The 27,499-nt window shown below is 39.6% G+C and overlaps 1 protein-coding gene across 3 annotated transcripts in view; it reads right to left on the bottom strand.

Moving 5' to 3' along the window:
* The window catches only part of COL4A6 (collagen type IV alpha 6 chain), a 294,528-nt gene that overhangs the window by 138,993 nt on the left and 128,036 nt on the right, over positions 1-27,499 (bottom strand). For all 3 annotated transcript variants that reach the window (XM_084790553.1, XM_084790554.1, XM_084790555.1), the window contains one exon: positions 14,681-14,764. In XM_084790553.1, coding sequence (XP_084646679.1) covers positions 14,681-14,764 — 84 coding nt within the window. The remainder of the gene's footprint in view (positions 1-14,680; positions 14,765-27,499) is intronic.

The raw sequence follows: 27,499 nt of genomic DNA, 5'->3' as shown, positions 1-27,499 counted from the left end.
AAGGGACCTAGCTCTTTCATGTTGTGCGAGTGGAGCTGGGAACAACATCCTTTTCCTGTACCTCAAGCTTGTTTCCATTTTCTTTAAAGTCTGAAACTCAGGAAGAAGTCACATTCATATTCTGGACAAGTAAGTGGAGCCACAACTCCTGGAATTTTGGTAATGGCCTTTACTAAATCAAAGTGCCTGCCATATCCTTCAAAAAGCAGCCCATGCTAGGTACTTTGAGCCTCCCTGGGATGTCCTGCTCCTGGGACTCCCTCTGCTTTTTTCCTGGGCTCTTTTGTGCTACTTCTGTGGTTTGGGAGAGTGATATTAATATCCCTGTGGATAGACAGGTTTGGGAACATATTTTATTTCACAGAGTGCCTAAAAAGAGTTATGAACAACAAGCAGGGCTCACTGTATGTGTGCCTTTCTCTGTATGCTTGGTTAATAATTCTTCAATTGCATTGCTAAGGCCATGGTTAACTCTTGGCCTCTTCCCTTCCTTGAGCTTTATGAAATTTCAGGCTCCATTCTTAACAGCAAAGAGGCCCTGTCTGGGGAGCCTGTTTCGACCTGTCTCTTCCTTTTGTTTGCTTTCTTTTTGTCTCTCTCTGGGGAAACCTGGCTCCTGAACCCTGGTTACCTCTCTCTCCATTCGGGGCCCCACAGCATGCTTCTCTATAGCTTTCTTCTTTGCTCATAGCTTTCTTGGCATTTCTCCCAGCAACACGGGAAGGGGACAGAAATCACTGACTCGTGTCAGCTCTGTGAGGGAACCCAACGAAAGCAGTGGAATGCCAAGTCACTACAATTACTTGAACTAGCAAAGACATGCACAGGGACAGAAACTATTATTCCTTTGATATGAACTATCATAAATCATATTCTTCCCGTAGGCTGAAGGAATGGGCATTTCTTTTGAGTTTTCAAAAAGAAAAAAGTTAACTCCACAGTAAGAGCCTGCTGTGGTCACAGCTCAGCTCATATTTCTGGAGAAGGGCACAAGACTAATGCACTTGGCTCATTTTCCCACTGAACCAAACTTTAAAGTCTGTTTCATATGAAAACACCCCCCCCAACATGATAGTCCAAACTCTGTTTTTCACTCAAAGTCTCCACAACAAAATTCATTAAGTAGGAAACAGATGACCTCGGAGAAACCACTGAGTTGATTTTCCTAGATGGATACCATAGGAAACTGTTGGGGAGGTTTTAGTGTCCCACAGAGAAAAGGCATCTCACAGTCTACCTCTGTGATGTGCATTTCACTTGACTTGAGGATGAATGGTTTTCAATGGGATCAGCAGGAACTATGCAGTGCTTTGAAGGTATTAGAGGGATGCAAGGGAAAGGGAGCAGCACTATCTTTCACAGCATTCAAACAGCAACAACACAACCCATTTGCACATTTGCAGGTGAAGGTATGTGTGTATGCTCTAAGGGAGACTCATTCAGATCAACAGACATAGTCAACCACACTTTATCTTCACTAGAGGTTTTGGACATATTACTCAACAAACAAGGAGCCTAGTATTTGTCCTTTATGTCTCTCACTTCAATCCGCTCTCTTTTACTCCCACCAACTTAACCTTCCTGAAAAAAATATTAGGTAACAATATTTTAAAGAGTTTCTTACTCATACCATACCACACCATACCGTACCACACCACTCCATCCTGTCCCATCCCATCCCATCCCATCCCATCCCATCCCATCCCATCCCATCCCACAGCACACCATACATACCATACCACAGCACAGCACACCACAGGACACCATACCAGTCTCTCTGCTTTCAGGGGTTTTGTGTCCTGTTCTTTAAACTTTGAACCATCTGCATTGCATTGCCAGGTAGTTAAGTACTCGGAGTTGTCTTTTCCCCCAGGAGAGGCCTGATACTTGTAATATGTTTGCTTTGCCTACAATGCCCACAGCAATGTTTAGTTTCCTGAATGCTTTTTAAAAAATGTTTGTCTAGTGGGTTTGAACTTCATATAAGGTGGTGAGAAAAATAAAATAGAGAATGTAGCTCAGGCTATCCACTTATGTAGACTTTTTAAGTGGAAGAGGTCATTAAATAATTGGACATGTGCTACATTTGTTAAAATAAAAGCCCTTTTGAAAAGATTACAGTGAAACTAATTTCTACAAAGTAATGCACACTTTCCCATTGACTTTGACTAGTGTGCAAAAGAGATGCTGTGCATTAATTTTGTTGAACGTTCTTGGAAGACTTCCATTAATACATGATGCCCCCCCCAGCCCCGAAACAGATATCAGATGACTTCTCTGATATATACTCAGTAATTTCACCCCAATACTCTTAAATCTATTGCAGTGAATTTTCATATATTGAGTGGCCTGCGAAAATGAAAAGACCTGCTTAGAGCGGTAAGACATGATGTGATTCCTCTGCAAACTTGTGGGCACAAAGGAAAACTACGTTTTCTTAAGCATGAGTCCACTGATTTAGCCTTTAAAAGACAGACATGTCAGGAAAACTTTTAAAATCCAGACAACGATATGATGCTGCCCTGGAAGTACTGCTTGCTGGGGTAGAAAAAGAAAGGCGATGGATTTGTTAGTATCTGGTCTGTGTCTATGCACATTTTCTTCATTCCAGGCCTTTTTCCATTCTCAATAGTCCAAGCACTGTGGATAAGACAGGGAGGTGAGATGGTGATGAGCATGAGTTTAAGAGCCATTTGACCTAGTAGGAAGAACAAAAAGCATGGGAGGGGGGTGAGATACTTGGTTCAGAGCCTCAGCTATGTCACTTGAAGGAGGCCCTAGGAAGTCTCTTAACTTTTAAGATATGCTTTTCTAGTAAGTGACGACTTTCATGGGACCTACAAGAAGAACATTATGATGGGCGGATCTGGGCCAGGGGGTCCTGCTCAAACTAGGGCACCAGCCAAAGACAATACGTGCAGTAAGTTTCAAACCCCTACCCAGATCTAGCCAATGGACAGGACATTCTCCACAGTTGAGTGGAAAGTGAGGACTGACTTTCACACGAACTCTGGTGCCCCATATTTGACCATATTCCCTGGATGGGGAGGCCTGGTGGCACTCAGAGGAAGGATAGCAGGCTACCAAGAAGAGACTTGATACCCTATGAGCATATACAGGGGGAGGAAATCCCCCTCAGGAACAGTCATAGGGGAGGGGAGTAAGGGGAAAATAGGAGGGAGGGAGGAATAGGAGGATACAAGGGATGGGATAACCATTGACATGTAACAAGAATAAATTAATAATATATATGCTTAAACTATAAAAAAGGTATGCTTTTTGAAACATTTTCGTATTTACCATGAGAAGGAAGACTATCCCTAGGTCTGTCATTGAAAGTCTCTTTTTATTTATGATTTATAACTTGGGTGCTGGATCTAACCTTCCCCAGCTTGAGATTCTATGATCTTTCAACAAATAAACAAGAAAACAAGTTTATGCATGGGAGTTTTGCCTGTATGTGCATCTGTGTACCATGTGCATGCCTGGTGGTACAGGTGTCAGATACTCTGGAACTGGAGTTACGGATCACTGTGACCTGGGAGTTGAACCCAGGTCATCTGAAAGAGCAGGCAGTGCTATTAACTGCTGAGCCATCTCTCCAGACCCAGATTATGATTCTATAATCTTTAAAACATTTGTTTTTACATCTCTCCTCTCCTTCCAGTCCTCAGTCCCCACCTCCCCTCTGTCCTACAACCCCATCTACTCCTCAGTTTTCCTTCAGAAAAGGGCAGGCCTCTGATGGATATCAATCGAACACGGCATATCAAGTTGCAGTAAGATTAGGCATGTCCTGTATGAGGAAAGGAGCCTCAAATATCAGCGACACAGCCAGAGAGGCCCTGTTCCCACTGTTAGGAGTCCCTCAAGAAGACCAAGCTATACACTTGTACCATATGTGTAGAGAGCCTAGGTCTGTCCCATGCAGGCTCTCTGGTTGGTGGCTCAGTCTCTGTGAGGCCCTGTGAGCTCAGGTTAGTTGAGTCTGTAGGTTCTCTCTTGTGGTATCCTTGACACTTCTGGCTCTTACAATCCTCCCTGCTCTTTCACAGGATTCCTGGAGCTCCATCTAATGTCTAGCTGTGGGTCTCTGCATCAGTTTCTATCACTTGCTAGATGATGCCTCTCTGATGACAAGTGGGATTTTGTAATGTTAAGGAAAAAAAAGAACTTCTACCCTCTCACTGCAACTTCTGAGATCTCCCCTGAGTTGCTTTATGTAATGTTCTCAAGGTGCAGCTTGAACGTTGGTTGCATTACTATTCTGTAAGAAAGCACACGCAACCTGGTGGTAGCTATTTTTCTCTTATTCAGAGTTCTTTTGCTTGTTTACTGGTCCCCATGTCATCTAAGTATGGCCTATGCCACAGCTTCTCAAATGGTGGATCATGACCCCACATGGAACTTTGTAACTGAATGTGGGGTTTGGGAATAGTAAAAAAAAAAAAAAAAAAAAGGATTATGAATGTGCAAAGACCAAAAAAATTAATTCAGAACCAGTCAATGAATCTGAGGTGTTACTGGTAGCACTTGCCTTCCTAGCATCACACAGCTTCACTATAGCCTTGAATCTGAACACATAACACTTGCACTTGGCCCTGAATATGCCACAAAACGCAAGTGGGTGCTGTCTCAATGACCTCAGCGCAGGGTCCAGGTTACTATATGTTATGAATTGCAGTGCTTTTCATACACATACATACAAGATTGTTTGTTCTTACAGAATGGTTTAATTGTCAGAAACAAAGATTTTCACACATTTTTTAAAATCACGATTCCTCAGCATGTATCTTTGGATTTACTGTGGTAGAATGTTTGATTTCAGAACTGATGCTTGAGTTACTGACTTTAGTTTCATAAAGAGTTATTAATTGAGTTTTGGCTTAGGATTAGGATATTCTTTCCAAGAATTTCTGAAATGGCTGTGTACATACTTCTTTGTACTATTTATGTGAAGTGGCCTTTCTCAACAACAGCAATTATAATATCAAAATATCCATCAACTCTGAAAAAAAGTTGAAGATGGTCTGTAGATCAGGTGCTTGTTTGATTCCTATAGCATAGCACCTAATAACAGCAATGCAGGGGGGGTATTTTGGCTTATAATTACAAGGGAACAGTCTATCATGGTAGAGAGGATGTGGAGGCAAAGGCAAGAGGTGAGTGGTCACATTGTTTCCTTTCACAGACAGGAAACTGGTCAATGAATCTTGATACTCAGATTGCTTTCTCCTTTTTTATTCTACCTGTCAGGTAGGGTGGGTCTTCCATTAACCTAACAATCCCTCATAAGCATGGCCAGAGATAAAGCATCATACTCTGTATCATGCAGAATCAAATATTCAGTAAACATTTGTTTTTTTTTTAGTTTTTAAAAATTTTTATTTTATTAATTTATTTATATTACATCTCAATGGTTATCCCATCCCTTGTATCCTCCCATTCCTCCCTTCCTCCCATTTTCCCCTTACTCCCCTCCCCTATGACTGTGACTGAGGGGGACCTCCTCCCCCTGTATATGCTCATAGGGTATCAAGTCTCTTCTTGGTAGCCTGCTATCCTTCCTCTGAGTGCCACCAGGCCTCCCCATCCAGGGAACGTGGTCAAATACAAGCAACCAAACCCATCCAATTATTATGCACAGTTGCTTAAAGCTTTAACAGTGAAATCATATCTACATGGAATTGTTTTAAGGCAAGATTCTTCATGATTTATTGCTAGTAAATGTTTGCTTTGCTATGTATAAATATATATGAATGACTGGGTCTCTTAAAGTTTTCTTGGACAAAAAAGGGACATGAGAAGGAAAAAAACAGTCTAATCCTGTAGTCTCTAATGACTAAACAGCCGCTTCAGTGACTTTGGAGTTGGTACGTAGCATCACAGAATAATGCTTATCTGGCATACATAAATTTCAAGCTAGGTTCAATGTCTAGTACTGAAGGCATGCTTCATTGGTGCATATATGTTTAACAATAAGTTACTAATAATTATATAAATCATATCTGTTCTACTTTCTTCACATGCGCATAAATCCATATACACACATATAAGATGAAACAGCATGTTAAATGCCTTGGGTAGTGTCCTAGTTAGGGTTTCTATCTGCTGTGGTGAAGCAAGACCAAAAGCAATTTGGGGAGGAAAGGGTTGATTCGTCTTACATTACACATCACTGTTCATAATCAGAGGAAGTTAGGACAGGAACTCAAACAGGGCAGGATCCCACAAGGGGAAGAAACAAGTGAAATGCAAGCCTATCAGTTTTGCACAAGATTAAGAGGCTTTAAGGTAAAAGCTGGTGGAAAGGAGCGTGCAATCAATGTCAAATTTTATGAATTATTTGAGAATGCTTTTATTTTGGTGGAAGAGCAGTTTGGTGGTAAAATCTCTTGTAACTACAAAATAAGGTGTGATCAAGCACAAGAAGAGCCAAAGTAAAACAAACAAACAAACAAAAAATTCAGAGGAGTTAAGGAAAACAGGACCCCAAAAGCAAACATTATAAACCGGAATGTAAAACCCTAAGAACCAGTGGGATCCAATGAACATGAGGAAGTGCCTGCCCAGATCCTCATTTTTAGTGATGCTGTGTGCTTTCTGCTCAGGAGACTTCTTGGCTTTATAGTGATCTTACAACTAACCCAGGACATGCCAAGTAGGACTGAAATTATACAGTCAGTTAGTCCTTTATGAAATAGATAATCATGCTTGCTGGCCATGTAGGTTCTGAGAAGACACAGTTTCTGTTCTTTAGTTGTTCATAAGACTGGCCAGTGCTAACAAGTGACTAGTGTTTTGTAATTCAGCACAAAAGAAAGGATGATAACATAGTTAACATCAGCCTAATAGCTCAGGGAAATCTTCACAGAGAATGGATGTTGTATTTAGTTTTATAGGATGGATAAACAGAAGGAAGTTAGTGGATAACAAGTATAGCCAGTGGATGGATAGCACCCGCAGTGATATATACGTAAATTTTAGATTGTTTAATTTTGAGAAGGAGCAGACGTTTTGTAGTGGTGAGAGGTAATGCTGGCAAGGTAGTTAAATGCCAAGTCTTAGAGGACTTTGTATATTTGGTAGAGTTAAGGTTTTATTGCAAATCCAAGGGGTTAGGCACTGAAAAATTTTAAGCAACAGTTTTATAATGATGCTTACGTCTTGGAAAAACTAGGGCAGCACAAAGGAAATGAGAGAGTGAGATAAGCAACTGGGAGACCAAGCTATGCTTGATTCCACTACTTCAAACAAGAAATGATACAGACTGATATTGGTTAAGCTAGTATAGATAGTTACCAGATTAATTTGGGTAGATAAATTGATAGGACATGATGAAGAGTGAAGGTGTTGGCGTGGTGGGGCTGGCGTAAAGGAAAGAGGACACAAGAAGGGCTGGTAGTTTTCTGGTATAAACAATTGTTTGATGTGCTGTTTGCAGAGAATGCTTGGATTTCCCCTAGGTAAAGGTCTTTTGTCCATTTTATCATTTGGGAAGTCGTGTCTTACCAAGTTTGAGAGGTTAGGAAGTGAGAGTTTCCTGAGAAACTAATCCCAAAGGATTCAAGTTCTTGTTGTCAATCTGCTGCTGCTTCCCCCGTCACAGAGTACATTTGCCATGATGTTCAGAATCCAGATGCACTATCCACTAGTTGGCCAATTTATTCTCCTGTGAACAGCTGATATTCCATGTATTAGCTGACTTGCACCATGGCTACTAAGATGCCTCTCCATTTTCTTGTGAATTAGCCAATTGCTGTGTACATCTTTCCTCCCTCCTTCTGTATCCCTACATACTCCTCATACTACTGCTTTTAACCTACTGTATTCCCTGTTGTTTCATTATCATCCTGCTGTGTTGTTAATTTAAAAGTATGGCCTAATAAATATTTATATTAGGCTATAGTTATTATGGCGGTATTTTCTAACCTGCTATCAGTCAATAAAAGACTCAGACACCTGTTGCATTTTAAAATAACTTTGGTTTCCCTGGGGCAGGGCAGATAGATATTAATCCCTCAAACTATATTTTACCTACCTGTAGGCTCATATATTTTATTATGAACTTATTAACTGACTTATAACCTGACTAACTGAAACAATAGGAAAAGAGGATTAAAGAATAACAAAACCTTAAGGATATCAGCTCTGAGGAATGATTCTCCTGGCATAATCAGCAGGATTTCTTCTGCTGGAACCTGGAATAACCATAACTCAGAACCTCAGCAGGAGCCTGGAGCCCCGAAGCCTTCCCTCGAGCTGTGTCTCGAAGTGGAGCTGTGAACAGCTAAAACTGTCCCAAGTTTCCAAAAGGCCTCACCTCCAATTTTGGGCTCATTTATATATCTCCTCCCAGAGTTTGTTCATGGGATCTTTTCAGCTGGCAGCAATCAAGCTAGCACACGAGGTGGTTTGTCTTCTAGTGGATTAACCTCACCTGTTCTCACAAGACCATTCTGATCCCACACTTGGAATCATAATAAAAACAGGTTTATCTCTCCTTTACCTAACAAACCCATGTGCCACAAGTTCTGTTCTAATAATTTTTATCTGGGCTACCTCTCATCCATAATCCATAAGTACTTGGCTAATGTTTTCCATTTCCTCCATCCATGCTGATTGGGCCATGTGTTCTCTGCTAATGTTTTCCATCTCCCCCATCCATGCTGATTGGGCCATGTGTTCTCTCCCCTAACCCATCCTAGTGGTTCTGCTTCCTTCTCCAGTGCCTGTTCTTCTTCCTCCAAGATCCTTCTCTCCCCAAGGCCCTGGACCTTCACCATGCCTACTTTCTTCTGGTTCTGCCCAGGTATTGATTTTCTTTATTAATAAAACAGGGAAGCAAGGTTAAACAGCAATACCTGGTTCGCTCTGTACTCATTTTTTTAATTGGATAATTTGATTGGTGGTATTTAATTTCTTGAGTGCTTTATATATTTTGGAAATTATCCTTCTGTTGGATGAAGTGCTGGTGATGTTCTTTTCCCAGTCTGTAGGCTGAAATTTTATTCTGTTGACAGTGTTCTTTGCCTTACAGAAGCTTTTCAGTTTCATGAGGTCCCATTTATTAATTTTCGATCTTAGAACCTGAGCTGTTGGTGTTCTGTTCAGGAAGTTGTCTCCTGTGCAAATGCACTCAAGGCTCTTCCCCACTTTTTCTTCTAACAGATTTAGTGTGTCTTGATTTATATTGAGGTCTTTAGTCCACTTGGACTTTTTTGTGTAGGGTGATAAGTATGGATCAATCAATGGCTGATAAATACTTAAATGCTCAACATTCCTAGTCATCAGGGAAATGCAAATTAAAACGACTCAGATTCCATCTTACACCTATCAGAATGGCTAAGATCAAAAACTCAAGTGATAGCACATGCTGGCAAGGATGTGGAGAAAGGGGAACACTCCTACATTGCTGGTGGGAAGTCAGACTTGTACAATCACTTTGGAAATCAATCTGGCACTTTCATAAAATTTGGTTTTAGTTCTACCTCAAGTCCCAACTATACCACTCCTGGGCATACACCTGAAAGATGCTCTACAATACAAGGACATTTGCCCAACTATGTTCATATCAGCCTTATTTGTAATAGCCAGAATCTGGAAACAACCTAGATGTCCCTCAACTGAAGAATAGATAAAGAAACTATGGTACATTCACACAATGGGATGCTAGTTAGTTATTTGCATGCAAATGGATGGAACAAGAAAAGGTCATCAGCATATAGAGGGGGAGGAGGTCCCCCTCAGTCACAGTCATAGGGGAGGGGAATAAGGGGAAAATGGGAGGGAGGGAGGAATGGGAGGATACAAAGGATGGGATAACCATTGAGATGTAACAATAAATTAATAAAAAATTAAAAAAAGATCATCATGTATGAGGTGTCCCAGGCCAGAAAGACACACATGGTATAGTCTCACTTACAAGTGGACATTAGCCCAACATAAACGTCCTCTGAGAGAGTCCACCCAGCAGGGGATTTGGACAGATGCTGAGACTCACAGCTGGACTCTGGGTGGAGAGCTGAGAGTCCTATGGATGTGTGGGGAGCATGGAAGGATGGGGAGCGGAGTTTTCAAAAGCTCCACAAGGAGACTATCGAGGCTCATGGATCTGGACCCAGGGGACCTGTACAAACTGATGTACCAACCAAGGATAATGCATGTCAAGAACCTAGACCCCATGTTCATATGTAACTGATGGACAGCTCATTCTCCAAGTTGGGGTTGGGAGTGGTAGGTCGGAGGTTGGGCATTGCCTCTGATGTGAGCTCTGGTGCTTGAGATTTGATCACTTCCCCTTGGTGGGGCAGCCTTGAGGGCACACAGAGGAAAGGTAAGCAGGCTATCCTGATGAAACCTGATAGGCTATGGTCAGATGGTGGGGGTGGAGGGGTCCCCCCATCAGAGGTCTGGGAGAGGGGTATAGGGTTGAAGAAGGAGGGAGAGTGAGAATGGGAATATGTGAGTGAGAGGATAACTATTGGGATATAATCTGAAAAAATTATAATAAATAAAAAAAAACTTAAAACAGAAAAAAGAAAATAAACAGCAATACTTGGGGTATGTGACAGTCTACAGTAAGAATCTTAGGGGTACAAGCAATTAACAAATATAAAGCACCAGATCATAGTCCAACATTATTTAATTATGTTAAGGATCCTTTAGATAGTGAGGACATTACAATGTTGTACATAAACACTAGAAGGCTGTGAGAACAAGTGCAACTCTGAAATAATATTAACAACAACAATGACAATGATGATGACAACAGCAGCCAATGTAATCCCATCCTCAATTTCAGACAAACAGACACTAACTGGCAATAACAGTCAATAATGCAGAGTCAGTTTTCAAATCCTGTAAAGGTTAGATGAAACGGATGGATACGTCAGTCTTAAACGTTTTGCTTAGTCAAATGACAGGAAAACAAAATAAAAATAAAACCAAGAGAGCATATTTTTAGAAAACGGTTCTTCGAGATAGCAAAATGTATTCCCAAGAAAGAAAATTGAAACTCAAATATTAAATGTAAACTTAAATATCTAGCTTTGTTTCAAAGGGAACAGCTTTTATTTAACACTGGGAGATATATACCATCTTTTAAAATTTGTCACTTTTTATGGTAGGCTAAGGTTTCAGTAACAAGATTTAAGCAACTCCTGTAGTACAGTTCTTAAGAAAAAAACACAGCAAGACTTTAGTAAGTGCAATGCTGTTCCCCGACATTTGGCTAGAGCTTTTAACCAGGCATGGCATAATTTGGAGATGTCAGTTTGCTGTAGCTGTGGCCATAAAGGGCTGGGTTGCTATTTGTAGGCATGCTAGGTGTTGTGGAAATGTCCCAGTCAGTTCAAGAGGCCTTTGGCAAAGGAAAAGTACACACTGCCTCAGCAAGTTATGTAGCTGATGTCTCTTCAAGGCGGGAGGCGCCTGCCAGGGGCTGCAGCCTTGCTCAGGAGTGATCCAATCTTCCGCTCCCCTCCCAGCTGGAGAAGAACAGCTTGAAATCCAAATGGGGCCCGTCTGCTCAGCTAAGGAAAACAGTCTCAAATCTTTCTGACATCTGCACAAAAAGCGGAGCAAGAGGTTGTCCTGCATGGTTAATAGTGCTGAGGCCAGATTAAACAACTCTGCTTGGCCCTGGGAACTTAGGAGCACTGGGACGGTGACAAAACAGGATGCAGTAGTTTTGTGGCTTTAAGCACTTATGTTCACAGCTTGTCTCAAGAGTGTGGGACTTACCTGTTTGTAAAAATATAACATTCTTACCAGGCATGGTGGCTCATGCCTGTAATCTCAGCCCTTGGGAGGCAGAGTCAGGCAGATCACTGAGTTCGAGGCTAGTGTGGTCTACAAAGCGAGTCCTTGATAGCCATGGCTACACAGGGAAACTATGTCTTGAAAAACCAAAACCAAACCAAGCCAAAGCAAAACAAAACAAAAAACAACATTCTTGCTCTTGACTCATAAAATGCAGGTTGGTGCATTTCAATAAGCCTGATAAAATAGTCTCAGGTATCTCAGTGATCACAAACATTAAGAACCCATTTAACTGTGGAGACTATGTCTTCTAACTGCTGGGAAGGGGCCATGCACAGTGATAGGTCATTTTCCTCTATCCCTACCCATCCAACCACACATGTCTGCAAAGGAAAAGCCAGACTTGGCTCCAGATGTTTAGAACTCAAATGAGGGCTCCTGACTTCATTTTGAAAAATCAAACCTCAGCCCGGGGTTAACCAGGGAGGTAGCCATAGACATGTTGCGCCTGGTGCAGGACCAGCCAGCTTCATTTCAGATGGTCACTATTAAACGATCCCAGTGTAATAAGCAGTCTAGGGCCTCTCAGTTCCCTGGCTGTTGAGTTACACTCCCCACTTCCACCCACCACAATCCACCAGGAACTACTCCTTTGTGCCAAACTCCACATCTTATCTGCTTCCACAGGGGTCATTTTTAGTTAACATTTCTTTGCAACAATGAGAATCGTCACTTCAAATAGCAGTTAGAGGATATGTGCAGGAAATTCACAGAAGACAGACAAACTTTCAGGAAATATTTGGACATGTGTTGAGATTCACAGGCTGTCAGTGGATAAGGAAAGTTTCACTCATATTAGCAAAACTGACAATTACCTAGCAAAACATGAACGCTCACATACAAAGTGAATAAGGATGAATTTGAAGATACTCTGTGGGATAATTGTCCTGGTAGTTTTGAAAGTTAAAAAGGATCCCTAATGATTCTTATTTTTAGTGTTTATGTAGCTATCATCACAGGAAATCCATTTAAATATGTCCAATATAGCACTGCTTTTTTGAAGGGGCAAAAATACAGAACAACCCAAAATGACGCACAAAAGGGACATTCATTCAATTAGAGATATAAGAAAAGCCATTAATGTTATAACACACAGACACACACACACACACACACACACACACACACACACACACACACATCCAGAGTGGGGCCATTCCTGAAAACTAACAATGAAAAAACAAACAAACAAAAACAAAAACAAAAAACCCACCAAAAACAAAAAGAAAAAACCCAAAACCCTGAAAACAAACAACCGTCTCCACAACACATTTAAATTTTATTTGAGAAATAAAATTGTTTTAAAAAATGAAGAGTGAGTGAATATATAGATGTGTACGCAATACTGATTATATATAGAAAAGTCACAGAACAGTAGTAGTGGGTACTAAGAGGACACCGAGGGAGTCTTTGTTCTCTCTGAACTTTTGGCACATTGATTACAAGTGAATTGAGGCCCCTGAGATGGCTCAGCAGCTAAAGGTGTTTTCTGCCAAAACTGACAACCTGAGTTCCGTCCCTGGGATCCAAATGGTACAAAGAGACAACCAACTCCCAGTTGTTATCCACCGACGTCTGCATGCATGACCAAAATAAATCAATGTAGTAAGAATCCTTTTAAGAGAATGCATTGGCCTTGGTGGCTACAATAAACATAGCTTCCTTAGAAGGCAAGAGTGGATGAGTGAGGGAAGCAAATGGGTAAGAAATCAAAAGGCCCACGTAATACCCAAGAATCTGCCATCAAATTGCTATGTGACCCCAGGAAGTCAGTGTCCTTCTGAATCTGTTTCCTCTGTACAATCAGTGGCTAAGATGAAGAGCTCTCTACAATGCCTTCCTTTTCTGATAGCTTATGATTCTCTAAATTCATGTCTTTAATGTATAATGGGCTTGATCTTTTCAAATGAAGAGATGGCTTTTTATTCTTTTCCTTTAGATTCTGGCATAGTTTGACATTTCACGTTACTGCAAATGGAAGATAATGAAAGAGAAGGCAGAACGGTCACCGTGTTCCCTGTTTGGCTATATTTTTGAAGGTTTGGTTGACCTATTTGTGCTACTGCCTTCTTTTGACAGTATAAGATTTTGGGCTTATTTGAATCTGATGAGAATGCACACATAACATCATTCTAGAAGTTAGACTATTTGAATTTTACACAGCAGCCATACACTCTGAGGAAAATCTACCCATAATTTTAGTGGAGTGAGTGTCCTTGAATACATTTTCTATTTTATCCTTAAGACAGGCTTATTTGGTGAAAAATCACATGATGGCTAAGTGTACATATGCAGCGTTTATTGCAATTCACATGGCAGTTTTTTATGGATGTGTAAGATGTGCTTTAAAACATATGCTTTATTTTAATAGAATATGTGCAAACCATTTTTATAGTTGCCTCTGGACCTTACAGCTTCCCCATACTCTGGATTCTATCCCAAATAAGCCAGTGATCTGGGACAAGTTGCATCCCAATCTGTATATAAAAGCTGGATCACCTGTTCCCTAGAGTAGCAGAGAGGAACTAAGTGGATATAAATGAGCAATGAAATTCTCCATATATCTACAAACATTATCATAATCGGGTTCTGCACAGTCTAACTAGCTTTTGGAGACACTCCAATGACACTGTCGCGGAACCTTGGCATTAAGTCAGTGATGGTCCCTCAGAGAGTCGGCCAGTCTCTTTCTGCTTTTAGTAGTGAGCAAAGTGCCTTCCAGCTTGCTCTCTGAACTTTGCTTGTGCTATAAGGTCATAAGAGTAAATTCAACAGTATTTAATTTGAAAGGAAACAGTTAAAACAGATAATATCCCCTGTGACTATTTGCCTTTCAACAGTGCAATAAGCAACTTACCCTCACTCCCTTCTCAAGAGAGCATGTACAGCCTCCACTGCAATCTTGGCCCCAACATGGCTTTGCATAGGACTTCTTCTGTCCCTATTGAAAAATAGAGAAAGCATTAGTAGAGCATGTGAACCAGAGAAAATCATTACCCCAGTGAACCTAGCCTTTAGTCACATTCCTCTTAACCAAGTAACAGACTAATTACTTCATCCAATGATGTCGTTATTTGAAAAGAAGACTCATCTTATGCTAGCATCCTTTTAGGGAAAGTCTATACTTCATCAAATAGTCATTTTTGTATCTGGTTGAGAAATGCTGGTATACACACTAACTCATAAATAGAAACTCCAGTCACAGAATCCAAGACAATGTGTGTTATATAGGGCTGATGGAAGAAGGGGTCCAGAGGTTTATGGATTTGTACTTAGTGGCAAAGCAGCAGTTGTAGGCTGACTGCCTAGAAGAACTTGCTAGAAATATAGTGGCCGATGAAAATAGTGACCTTGAACCCTGCTTCCATCTCCTTAGAATTCATTTTCAGCACACCATTCAAACTTATAGTGGTACTCCAGAACCTCATAAGTCAGATTCAAATTGCTCAGGTGGCATCACACACTATTCTTGGAACTATTTAACTTCCTTTCCCTCTTTACCCTGCTTGATGATGACGTTGATGATGCTGATAAGAGCGATGACTAGCTGAAGTTCATTAGACCCTCAAACAACCTGATATATGAGCACACTGGTAAAACTCGCCTCAGTCTTTCCCTAGGTCATTCATCTTTAAGAACATGTGCAGTCATTCATTCTATTTAAAAATCTCAGCACGTAGACTAGGGTGAGTTCCAATGGACTAGATTAGTGACTAACAAATGGGTTGCTATGAAACGGTTTCCCCAGCTGGGCATGTTGGCCCACACCTGTAATCCCAGCACTCAGGGAGGCAGAGTCAGGCAGATCGCTGTGAGTTCAAGGCCAGCTTGGTCTACAAAGTCAGTTCCAGGACAGCCAAGGCCATACACAGAGAAACCCTGTCTCAAACAAACAAACAAACAAACAAACAAACAAATGTTTCCACTGGTGTTTTGGTTCTTTCTTCAAGTTTTGCTCAGTACTTTCCCTCAGACCACATATATCATACAGTTTCCTGATCTTGAACTTCCCCACCAACAAGAATCACAGTTTTTCAAACTGTACGCTGTGCTCTTAGTTGGGGTCATGTGGCTGAGAATATAAGTTGTCACAAAGTTTTTGCAACAATACATGTTTCTGAACATGTAACCACCAACAGCTAATTTAAAATCAAACATAGATGAGTCTAAGGTGTTTCTGGCTGCACTGTCCTGTGTTACATCAGTGTCTTCACTGCAGCCTTGGCTTTGAACACACAGCATGAGTATTGTGCTCTGTGCATATTGCCACATTACACAGTGCTAATGGACAGTGCCAGAGACACTGCTGCATCAACTTACAACTGTGTACATTATGAACTGCAGTGTTTTTACAGGACATGGAAAGTTTCCTGCTTGTGTAGACATGTCATGACTTAGTTACAGAAAATAAAGACTTTCTCTGGTTTCCTGCCATCATTCTTCAGCATGTATCAGATTAGTATGTCTTAGGATTTTATTATGTTAGAATGTTTGAGTTTTAAAATTTCTTGTTCAAGTTGTTAACTTAGGGTTTATAATCATTAAACAAATTTTGACTTGGCATTAAGGCATGATCTCCAACAATCTCTAAATTGACCCTAAATATGTGCCTGCTGTTTATTTACACAGTGTAGTGTTCTCAGCATTGACTGTTATAAATTAATAATATTGATCAACACAGTAAAAAATATTAAAGGTGTTGTATGTCCTGCATTATCAAATATTCAACTAAGACTTAATTCTTTGTGTAAAAACAAATGAGTATATCTGTCTCATTAGTATGCAAATTTGCTTTCATTTTGAAAAAATAATATTCTACCAGAGAATTAATTTAAAATAAAAATTTTAATGACTTGATTTGCCACAGGAACAGCATCACTTCTTGGAATGTTCTTCCTCAGATGGTTTTTCTTTTTTTTTTCTGGCTTCTTTCTATAAGCTATGTCTTGATTTGATGGTTTTTAGGCCACTCCAGAGAATTCACCTTGAGGTAGTCCATAGTTACTTCCTTTGTTACCTTTTCAGCATCAGAAATCATCTTTCCCAACGAGAACACAAACTCTCTTTCATTAAGGACATCATCTGTCTTGGACTAACACTATAACCTCAATGCCTAAAGCAATAGATGACCCTCAAGTAATGATTGATGACTACATTAATAAAACCATGACATGAATCAAGACTAACCTTAAAGACTTGACTTTAACATGTAGGCCTTAGTGTTTTCTAAGTCCTCTTTCTACCAGAGCCACAACCAAGGACTCCAGATGGAGGAAAACTGCTATTCTGACCTTACTCGCCTTTGAAAAAAGCTAAACATAAATTCTAACTAATATCGGAAACACAAACTTTATCTCTAGGGTGGATTTGGCATCATTCAACTTTTTTGTTTAATAATGGCAATTTTCCCTCAACAAGAAAGGCATATTTATGAGATGGCCTCATACTTAAACATTCTCCCCTCTCTCTGTGTAATGTGTGCCTTTTCCTAATTCTCAGAGAGCACTGTGAATTTTTCAGATGGTCTCTTATCTCTTTAGACATTCCCACAATACTTTATTATCACAACACCTCCAGAATAAGGTAGTGATGGCAGAGCTATGACAAAATATTGCTATTTTAGATTCCAAACACCTTCCAGATAGGAGCTATTTTATCTCACTTCTATGCCTTTGACATGCTAAGTGGTACTGTACACTTTCCAGTTTGTCCTCCATTTTACAGTATACACACAGGCAAGTTTTTCATAAGAATAAGATCAAGAGATGCTCTGAGTGGAGGTGGCTTGGAACTAGTGGAGCCCAGGAAGAAAATAAAAGTAAAACCAAGAGAGCAACTCATTTATATTACAAATTTTTATTACCTTTCTTTGTAATCCTGTAGAGAATGTGATAGGTTTCCATACTGCTTTTAAATTTCACCTTTGTCATATTGTTTCACACTGAACACCCTTTTTCTTGGTATTATGGTTATTTTGTATTTGCTTGGCCATACATTCCTGCATTCTAAACCACTCTTCAGAGAATGTTTCTAATTAGTAGGAAGAGAAAATAATGCATTCTGTAAAGGGGGAAAGCTATATCCCTCAACTGAGAGTACTCAACAGGTTTCTTTTGGAGCCATGTTACAGTTCCATACGGCATCTGTTTGGTCTCCCATAAAAATCAGTAAGAACTTCCATATTTAAACTATAGAAGTCATGAGGCTTGATAAGACAGGAGAGTAAAATGCCAATGACAGGAGCTGAGTAAAAATATAAGAGACAGAAACTAAGTTTTTCTAGGAATTCTGATAGGCAGGGAGGCATCATTGTTCTCTGTCACTGAGGCAAGTCACCAGAGAAGTCCCATTAGTCATAAAGCAATCTCCTGTAATGCCAGCCTTGGCAATATCCTCAGGAGTACTCACTCACAGTGGCATGTGCAGAGTAAAGGCCCAAAGGAAGCCTATGCTCTATCGTGACTTGGATGGGGCCAGTCAAGTCTTGGGTTTCTCAGTAGTCATTTTTACCTTTGAGTACTCTCAGCTTCCTCTGAAAATCCAACCCTCTACATATACCTACAGAAATCAAGGCTATGAAGACCTTCAGAGATAGTCTATTGCAGTGTTGTCCTACAGCTCTACCAGGCCATCAGCATATCATTTCTCTACAAGTATTTATTACTTTCGTTTTTAGTCCCCAAAAGAAAGTGATTGGAATAAGTTATAATAAGAATGCAACAGCCTGATCCAGTGGTGCAGGACTATAATGCCAACAACTTGGGTGGCTGAGGATGGAAGATCACAAAGTCAAGGATAGTCTGAGAAACTTAGTGAGATTGTGTCTCAAAATAAAAAAGTAAAAAAAATGGGTAGAAATGTAGCTTAATGGTAGAGTGCTACTCTAGCATATGCAAGGCAGTAGGTTTAATGCTCAGGGCAAAAAGGAAGGACATAATCGATGATTTGAAAACCATATATTATGCCCCAATTATATTGAGAAGAAAAAAATGCCATTTCAAATGAAGCAATAGGTATTTTGATATTTAAAACACATCCATAGCTATAATGGAAAGTATAATGACACAGGTTGAGGTGAGCAGCTGTATATTGAATCATCACAAACATGTGTTCCTGCTGAATTGGAGACACTGGCTATGACACTGGTAAGTCAAATATTGGGATTGACTAGAGGCCAGGACAGTGTGATATGACCCAGATTTCCTACTACAACAAGCCCTGGTTATTCCAACACAACTGAGTCACAAAAATGATTTTAAATACAATCTTATAAAGATGATAGAGGCCCTTACAGCAGAAATAAGCAAATCCCTTAAAGAAATCTAGGAAAACATAAACAAACAGGTGAAGGAAATGAATAAGAGTACTGAAGACCTGAAAATGGAAATAGAATAAGTAAAAAAACCACACACACACACACACACACACACACACACACACACACACACACACACAAACTGAGGGAATCTTGGAGATGGAAAATCTAGGTAAACAAAAAAATACTCATACATGCATTATCAACAGAATGCAGAGGTGGAAGAAAGAATTTCAAGTGTAGAAGATACAGTAGAAGAAGTTGATACAGCAAAGAAAATGCTAAATCTAAAATGTTCCTGACACAAAATATCCAGGAATTTTTTGACACTGTGAAAACACTAAACCTAAAAATCATAGAAATAGGAGGAGAAAAGTTCCAGGTCTAAGGCCCAGGGCACATTTTCAACAAAATCATAGAAAGGTAGGCTCCTAAGGGGATATGAAGGGGACTCTGGCAGAGACTCTTAGTAGCACAGATATAATAGAACTAATAGATGCCACGAATCAAATGCACCTAACAGATATCTACAGAGTATTTTGCCCAAACACAAAACTTCACTGAACCTTCTCCACAATTGAACATATACTTGGTCACAAAGCAAGTCTCAACAGATACAAGAAAAGTGAAATAACTCCCTTTACCTTATCAGACCACCATAGATTAAAGCTGAATTTCAACAACAACAGAAACAACAAAAAGACTACAAACTCTCAGAAACTGAACAACTCTCTACTCAATGACCACTGACTGGGTCAGAGAGAAAATAAAGAATTTCTAGAGTTCAATGAAAATGAAGGCACACTATATCCAAACTTATGAGACACAATGCAAGTAGTGCAAAAAAGGAAAGTTCATAGCACTAAGTTACTTCATAAAGAACTTGAAGAGATCTCATACTAGCAACTTAACACCACACCGGAAAACTCTAGAACAAAAAGAAGCAAACACACCCAAGAAGAGTAGATGACAGGAAATAGTCAAACTGAGGGCTGAAGTCAAGAAATTGGAAACAATAGAGAGAATCAATGAAACCAAGAGCTGGTTCTTTTGAGAAAATCAATAAGATAGACAAATCCTTAGCAAAACTAACTAAAAGGAAGAGAGATGGTATCCAAATTAACAAAATCAGAAATGAAAAGGGAACCTAGCAGCAGACACCTAGGAAATCTAAAGAATCATTAGGTTTTATTTCAAAAACCTGTACTCCATAAAAATTGAAAAATCTATAAGCACAAATTTCTTGATAGATATCACTCACTAAAGTTAAATAAACCAGATCAGACAGACAATTTAATAGGTCTATAACTCCTCTTAAGGAAAGAGAAGCAGTCATTAAAACTCTCCCAACAACAAGAAAAAGCCCAGACCAGACAGTTGTAGTGCAGAATTCTACCAGACTTTCAAAGAAGGCCTAATACCAATACTTTTCACATTATTCCACAGAATAAAAAAAGAAGAAAGACAGGGTGGAAAGATGGCTCAGAGGTTAGGAGCACTGTCTGTTCTTCCAGAGGACCTGAGTTCAATTCCCAGCAACCACATGGTAGCTCACAGCCATCTATAATGAGATCTGGTGCCCTCTTCTGGCGTGCACGCAAAATACTGTATATGTAATAAATAAATAAATCTTAAAAAAAAAAAGAAGAAAGAAACATTGACAAATTGATCTTATGAGGTCAGTCTATGATACTCAAACCACACAAAGTCTCAACAAAGAAAAAAATGACAAACCGTTTTTCCTCATGATCATTGATTCAAAAATATGAAAAATAGATCATAGGGATTTAAAGTGAATTAAAAACTAAATAATACAATTTAAAAATCAAACTTTAAATTATTAAAAAAATAGAAGCAAACCAAATCCAAGAACACATAAAAAAGATCTTTCACAATTATCAAGTAGGCTTCATTCTATAGTGGCAAGGAGTGTAAACAAAATGAAAGAAAAAATGCATGCTCATCTCATTACATGCTGAAAAAGCCTTGGACAAAAATCAAACACCCTATCATGATAAAAGTCTTGGAGAGCAGCGTGTGGTAGTGCAGGCCTGTAATCCTAGCACACAAACTTAAGGCCAGCTTCAAACTCCCCTACAACTCGCCCCTCCCAAAGTCTTAGAGAGATAAGGATACAACGAACATACCTAAAGATAACAAAGGCAATATACGGCAAGCCTGTAGGCACAATCAAATGAAATTAAAGCAATGTCATTAAAATCAGGAACAAGACAAGACTGTCCACTCTTTCCATATCTATTCAATATCATACTTAAAGCTTTAGCCACAGCAATAAGACAACTAAAGAAGGTCAAGGGGATAAAAACCAGGAGGGAAGAAGTCAAAGCATTGCTATTTGGAAATCATATGATAGTGTCCTGCACAATAAAAGAAATTCCAGGGGCATCACCATCCCTGATTTCAGTCTGTGCTACAGAACAATCATAATTTAAAAAACACATGGGATTTGGTATAAAAGCAGACAGGTGGATCAATGGAATAAAATAGAAGACCTAGACATAAATCTATACACCTAGGAACACTTCATTTTTGACAAACAAGCCAAAATTATACAATGGGAAAAAGAAACCATCTTCAACAAATGGTGTTGGTCTAACTGGATGTCAGCATATAGAAGGGTGTGACTACATTCATATTTACTATCCTACCTAAAACATAGGTTCCAGTGGATTAAAGATCTCAAAAATAAAACCAGACACACTAAATCTGTTAGAAGAAAAAGTAGGGAGAGCCTTGAACTCATTGGCAGAGGAGACAACTTCCTGAACAGAACACCAATAGCATAGGCTCTAAGATCAAGAATTAATAATTGAAACCGCATGAAACTGAAAAGTTTCTGTAAGGTAAAGGAAAAAATCAATAGGACAAAATGGCAGCCTACAGAATGGGAAAAGATCTCCACCAACCCCACATCTGCCAGAGGGCTAGTATCCAAAATATATAATGAATTCAAGAAACTAGACATCAACAAACCAAACAATCCAATTGAAAACTGAAGTACAGAACTAAACAGAGAATTCTCAACATCTCAAATGGCCAAGAAGAATTTAAAGAAAAGTCCACAGTTTTAGCCATCAGGGAAATGCAAATCAAGATGACTCTGAGATTGCATTTTACATCTTTCAGAATGGCTAAGCACAAGTGATTACACATGTTAGTGAAGATGTGGAGCAAGGGGAACACTCCTCCCTTGCTGGTGGTATCAGTAATGTACAAGTTGTACAGCTACTTTGGAAATCAATCTGGAGGTTTGTCAGAAAATTGGAAATCACGCTAGTCCAGACCCTATACCACTCCTGGTATACACCGAAAATATGCTCCAACACACAAGGATACTTGCTCAGCTATGTTCATAGCAGCTTTACTTGTAACAGCCAGAAACTGGAAACAACCCCGATGTCCCTCAGCCAAAGAACTGATAAAGAAAATGTGGTATATTTACATAGTGGAATACTACTCAGCCATGAAAAACAAGGCATCATGAAATTCACAGGCAAAAAAAGAAAAAAAGAAAAAAAGAAATTCACAGGCAAATGGAACTAGAAAAAAAATCACCCTGAGTAGGTAACCCAGACACAGAAAGATGAACATTGTACGTATTTACTTCTAAGTGGATATTAGCTGTAAAAGATAACCATGCTATAATCCATAGATCCAGAGAAACTAGGTAATAAGGAGAGCTCTATAGGGGAATGCATGAATATCTTCAGGAACGGGAAATAGGACAGCACCATAGTTATGGTTTTATGGGGTGGGTGTGGGAACAGAAGGGATCAGGTCAGGGGAGGATGGAGAGAGAGTACTGGGAGAGACAACTTGCATGGGGGGAGGTCATTTCCAGAATGAGGTAGAAACCCAGGGCAATGGAAACTCCCAGGAATCTATGATGGTAACCTTAGCTAAGACTCCTAGCAATGGGGGATTTTGAGCCTGAATTGTCCATCTCTTATAACCAGGCAAGACTTCCAGTGGAGGGATTGGGACACCAATCCAGCCACATAATCATCAACCTATAATTTGTTCTACCTATCAGTTATGTTGGGGTAAATGTGGCACAGATATTTTTGGGAGTGACTAACAAGTGACTGGTCCAGCTTGAGACCAAGGCCATGAGAGGGAGCCCACCCATGACATTGCCTGAAGGGACAGAACCCAGAGGCTGGATAGCCCAGAGACATAGGATAGAACCAAACACGACTAGCAAAAAAAATGATGCCTAGCGATATTTTGATATACTCGTAGATTGGTGACTACCAAAGTTGTCATCAGAGAGGCTTTATCCAGCAACTGATAGGAGCAAATGCAGAGACCCACAGCTGGGGAATCCTGAAGAAGAGGGGAAGGAAGGATTGTACAAACCTGAGGGATCAAAACACCACAAGAAAACCCATAGAATCAACTTACCTGGGCTCATAGGGGCTCACAGAGACTAAACGGACTGTCAGAGAGCCTACCGGGATCTGACCTAGGCCCTTTGCATACTTGTTATAGTTGTGTAGCTTGGTGTTTTTGTGGGACTCATAACAGTCAGAGCAGGGGCTGTCTGACTATTTTGCCTGCTTTAGAGACCCTTTCGTCCTACTGGCTTACCTTTTCCAGGCTTAATGGGGAGGGGTGCTTAATCTATCTGCAACTTAATATGCCATATTTGATTGACATCCATGAGAGGCCTTTCCTTTTTTGAATAGAAACAGAGGAGGAATGAACAGGAGTGAGGGTGAGGGAGGACAGAGGGAAGATGGAGGGGATTGTGAGGAGAGGAGGTGAAACTGTGGTTGGAACATAAAAATAATAATTTTTAATTTAAAAAAGCCCACCTTTTGTGAGCCTTTTTTGGAGGGAGGAACAGGAGAATACCAGTGATGGGATAACAATTGAGTTGTGATCTGAATAAATTAATTAAATAAAAAATAGGAAGAAAACAGCTCATTCAATGACCAGTTTTTTTAAAGGCTAAGAAATTCAGGCTGGGCTGTTATATGACTTCCTCAACAAAGAAAGGCAAATACCAGAGTTGGGCTAAGAAACCAGGTATTTTTGTCATAGTCTCTCTTTTTCTTCTCGGATTTATTACCACTAGCTCCAAGATTAGTCTGAAAATGAGCAGCCAGGGAAAACAAGGGATATTGATAGATATGACTCTTTATGTAGTTATCAACAATATTACATTGGTTTCTTTGCATTATCATCACCTTACCATTATTGCATTTCTTAGAAAACCTTCATATGACTTGTGTAACTACTTTTGGAACAAAAGAATGTCAATTTGTGACCATTTTCTAGATTAAAAAAGTAACACCAAAAACGTAGGCATTTCAGAGATGGTAGCATCCAGCAGCACTGCTAGCATGAGCATCTGCAACACACCATGCTAAATAATTCATGTCTTTTATCTCATAGAAATGTCCTTCCTACACTGCGGGGCATGTACTGTTACTATCATATTTCACAGAGGAGACAGCTGAGGTTTGGAGGAGTTAAGCTGACATCTGTCTGGGGTCACAAGGTTTCAATCCCAAGCTTGCTTTCCAAATCTCAGACCATTTACTCCAAATCAGATCCCCTTTAACAGCATCCTACAGTTTCTCAACATTGTTCTAATAATACAGAGAAGTCCAATATGTCTTTGAACAGTTCTAAAGCAAAATCTGCTCAATGAAATAAAAACAAATGCACATGTCAAAGCACACTGAGTTCTGTCCCAGGCTTAATGTGCATTTCCCTTTGAAGAAAAGGTCTCCATGATTTTATGAATGAAAGTCTGAGAAAAGAAGGAAGCAAGCTGTGAGAGCTGGCTTCCTACCAGAAGGACTTGTCACCCACATTTTATCTTAAAGAAGGAGCTGATCAGACACTGCTGAGCAGTTTTCAAAGGCACTTCCCTCTAACATCTGCTCAAGTGTATTCATATCATACACAAACATAGACAGGGTCAGGGAGTGGGAGAGAGTGAGTATTCTGGCAAGTGTAGAAAAAGATTTACATATCTAGAATGAAGTAGGACCCCCAGGGATGTAGCCTTGCTTTGCTAGAACTTAAATTTGCCTAGCAAGTGCTTAACACACAATCTAAATGTTGCCTATATATATATTTTTTTAAACAGATGGTTTTTTAATCTCTGCTAATATTCCTGAGAATTTACAAAAGACAATATTTTCCCAAGCCTAATTATTGGTCATGACTGAGGGATACTCATGTGTTAACATTGGAAGACACCAGATGAGGCAAAAGTCCCACAGTTTGCAGGTAATTAGAGTAGCTAGACTTAGCAAATAAAAATATAGTATGCCAGGAACATCTTAGTACCGTGCATGTCCCCAAATTGTATATTACATGTAGTGATAAGGATGTAATTACACTAAAGACTTCTCATTATTTAAAAATTGAAATGTAACTAGCCGTCCTATATTTTATCTGGAGACCATACAAGTAGTATCCAGACATTTGTGTGTCAAGTCCAGATGTGGTACACGTCAAATGTAACATTCAGTAGGAATGTTAAAGTATAAATTCTGCAACATTCATTTGGGAAAATTAAGAGAGGGCACATGTTTCTTTCACAATGAGATTTATAAAAAATTACTGGACGGGGAGACCTGGTGGCACTCAGAGGAAGGGCAGCAGGTTACCAAGAAGAGACTTGATACCCTATGAGCATATACAGGGGGAGGTAATCCCCTTCAGTCACAGTCATAGGGGAGGGGAATAAGGGGAAAATGGGGGGGAGGGAAGAATGGGAGGATACAAGGGATGGGATAACCATTGAGATGTAACAAGAATAAATTAATAAAAAAGGAAAAAAATTATTTGTGTTCTAATATAGTTTCTCAGTCTGTGGGTTGCAACCCTAAGGCAACCATCTGCATATCAGATATTTACGTTATGATTAATAAGAGTAGTAAAATTACAGTTATGGAGTAGCAATAAAAATAATTTTATGGTTGGGGGTCACCATAACATGAGGAAGCACATTAAAGGGTCACAGCATTAGGAAGGCTGACAGCCACTGTTCTAATGTATTATGAGAGGTAAGAGGAGAAACGTAAAGTTATGACTATTATCATAAGGGTTAAATTCAGTAATTTATACCCAAAAAACAATTGCTCATTGAGTGCTTGCTGTGTCTCAGTGTCTGTGGTAGACTCTGGGAATATGATATGAATAATTGAATATGACTTTCACATGGATGTTCATACCTGTTTTCTTCATTTGGAGATAGTCTAAGTACTCATTAGCATGTGTATAAAGATATTAGGATGTATTTTGTAAAATGATATAGTATGTGTCAGTAAAAGAAATAAAGTATTGATTCATAGAGCCACAAAGTTAAGTCTCATGGTTATGTTAAAAGAAGTAGAAACAAAAGATTCTCCTTAGAGGAATCTCTCGAATAGATGAAGTGTAAAAAAGTTCATATAAATCAGAATAGAGGCTACTCCTGGGGATGGAGGATGGAGCCAATTGGTAGGATTAGGAAACTTTCTAAAATGCAAGAATGTGTTCTATGCTTTATTTGGAGTAATGTTTTTTATTACCCACCTGTGACTAAATTTGTATAACTATATTTCCTGTGTACTTATAAGATCTGGTTTTATTATTTGTAGACTACATAAAGAAAGCAATAAATATAGTCTCTGCCGTCCTAGGGTTTATATTCTCTTATGGAATAAACTTGCATAAACTCTTAAAGTATAAGAATTGTGCAAAGAGTAATGGGAAGAAAATTAAGATGCTATGAATGTTTAAAATAATAAGGCATGAAGATATCAGCATAATTCCTTCATTAAAAATGTTTGCTGGTGAGCCAGGGAGATAGCTCAGTCAAGAAACTGTTTCCTGTCCTAGTATGAGGGCCTAAATTTGAACCTCAGCACCAACATGCAGAGTTATGCAGGGTAGCACATGCCAGCAATCTTAGGGAAGGTGTAGACAAGCCGATCTCGGAACTGTTTCAAAAAATGCACACGCGCACACACACACACACACACACACACACACACACACACACACACACACACACACGCCCTCACACACACTGCACCACAAATAAAAACCTACTTATTGAGTCCCTACTTTGTTTCAGCCATTGACTGGAACTTAGGTGCGTACTGTTTTTTTAAATATATATAATTCATTCATTCATTTTACATCTCAATGGTTATCCCATCCCTTCTATCCTCCCATTCCTCCCTCCCTCCCATTTTCCCCTTACTCCCCTCCCCTATGACTGTGACTGAGGGGGATTTCCTCCCCCTGTATATGCTCATAGGGTATCGAGTCTCTTCTTGGTAACCTGCTGTCCTTCCTCTGAGTGCCACCAGGTCTCCTCCTCCAGGGGAC

This window comes from Acomys minous (genome assembly GCF_964271855.1).
Source record: "Acomys minous genome assembly, chromosome: 7".
Lineage (NCBI taxonomy): Eukaryota > Metazoa > Chordata > Mammalia > Rodentia > Muridae > Acomys > Acomys minous.
The sequence above is the reverse complement of the archived record's forward strand: the minus strand, read 5'-3'. Positions and strand labels throughout refer to the sequence as shown.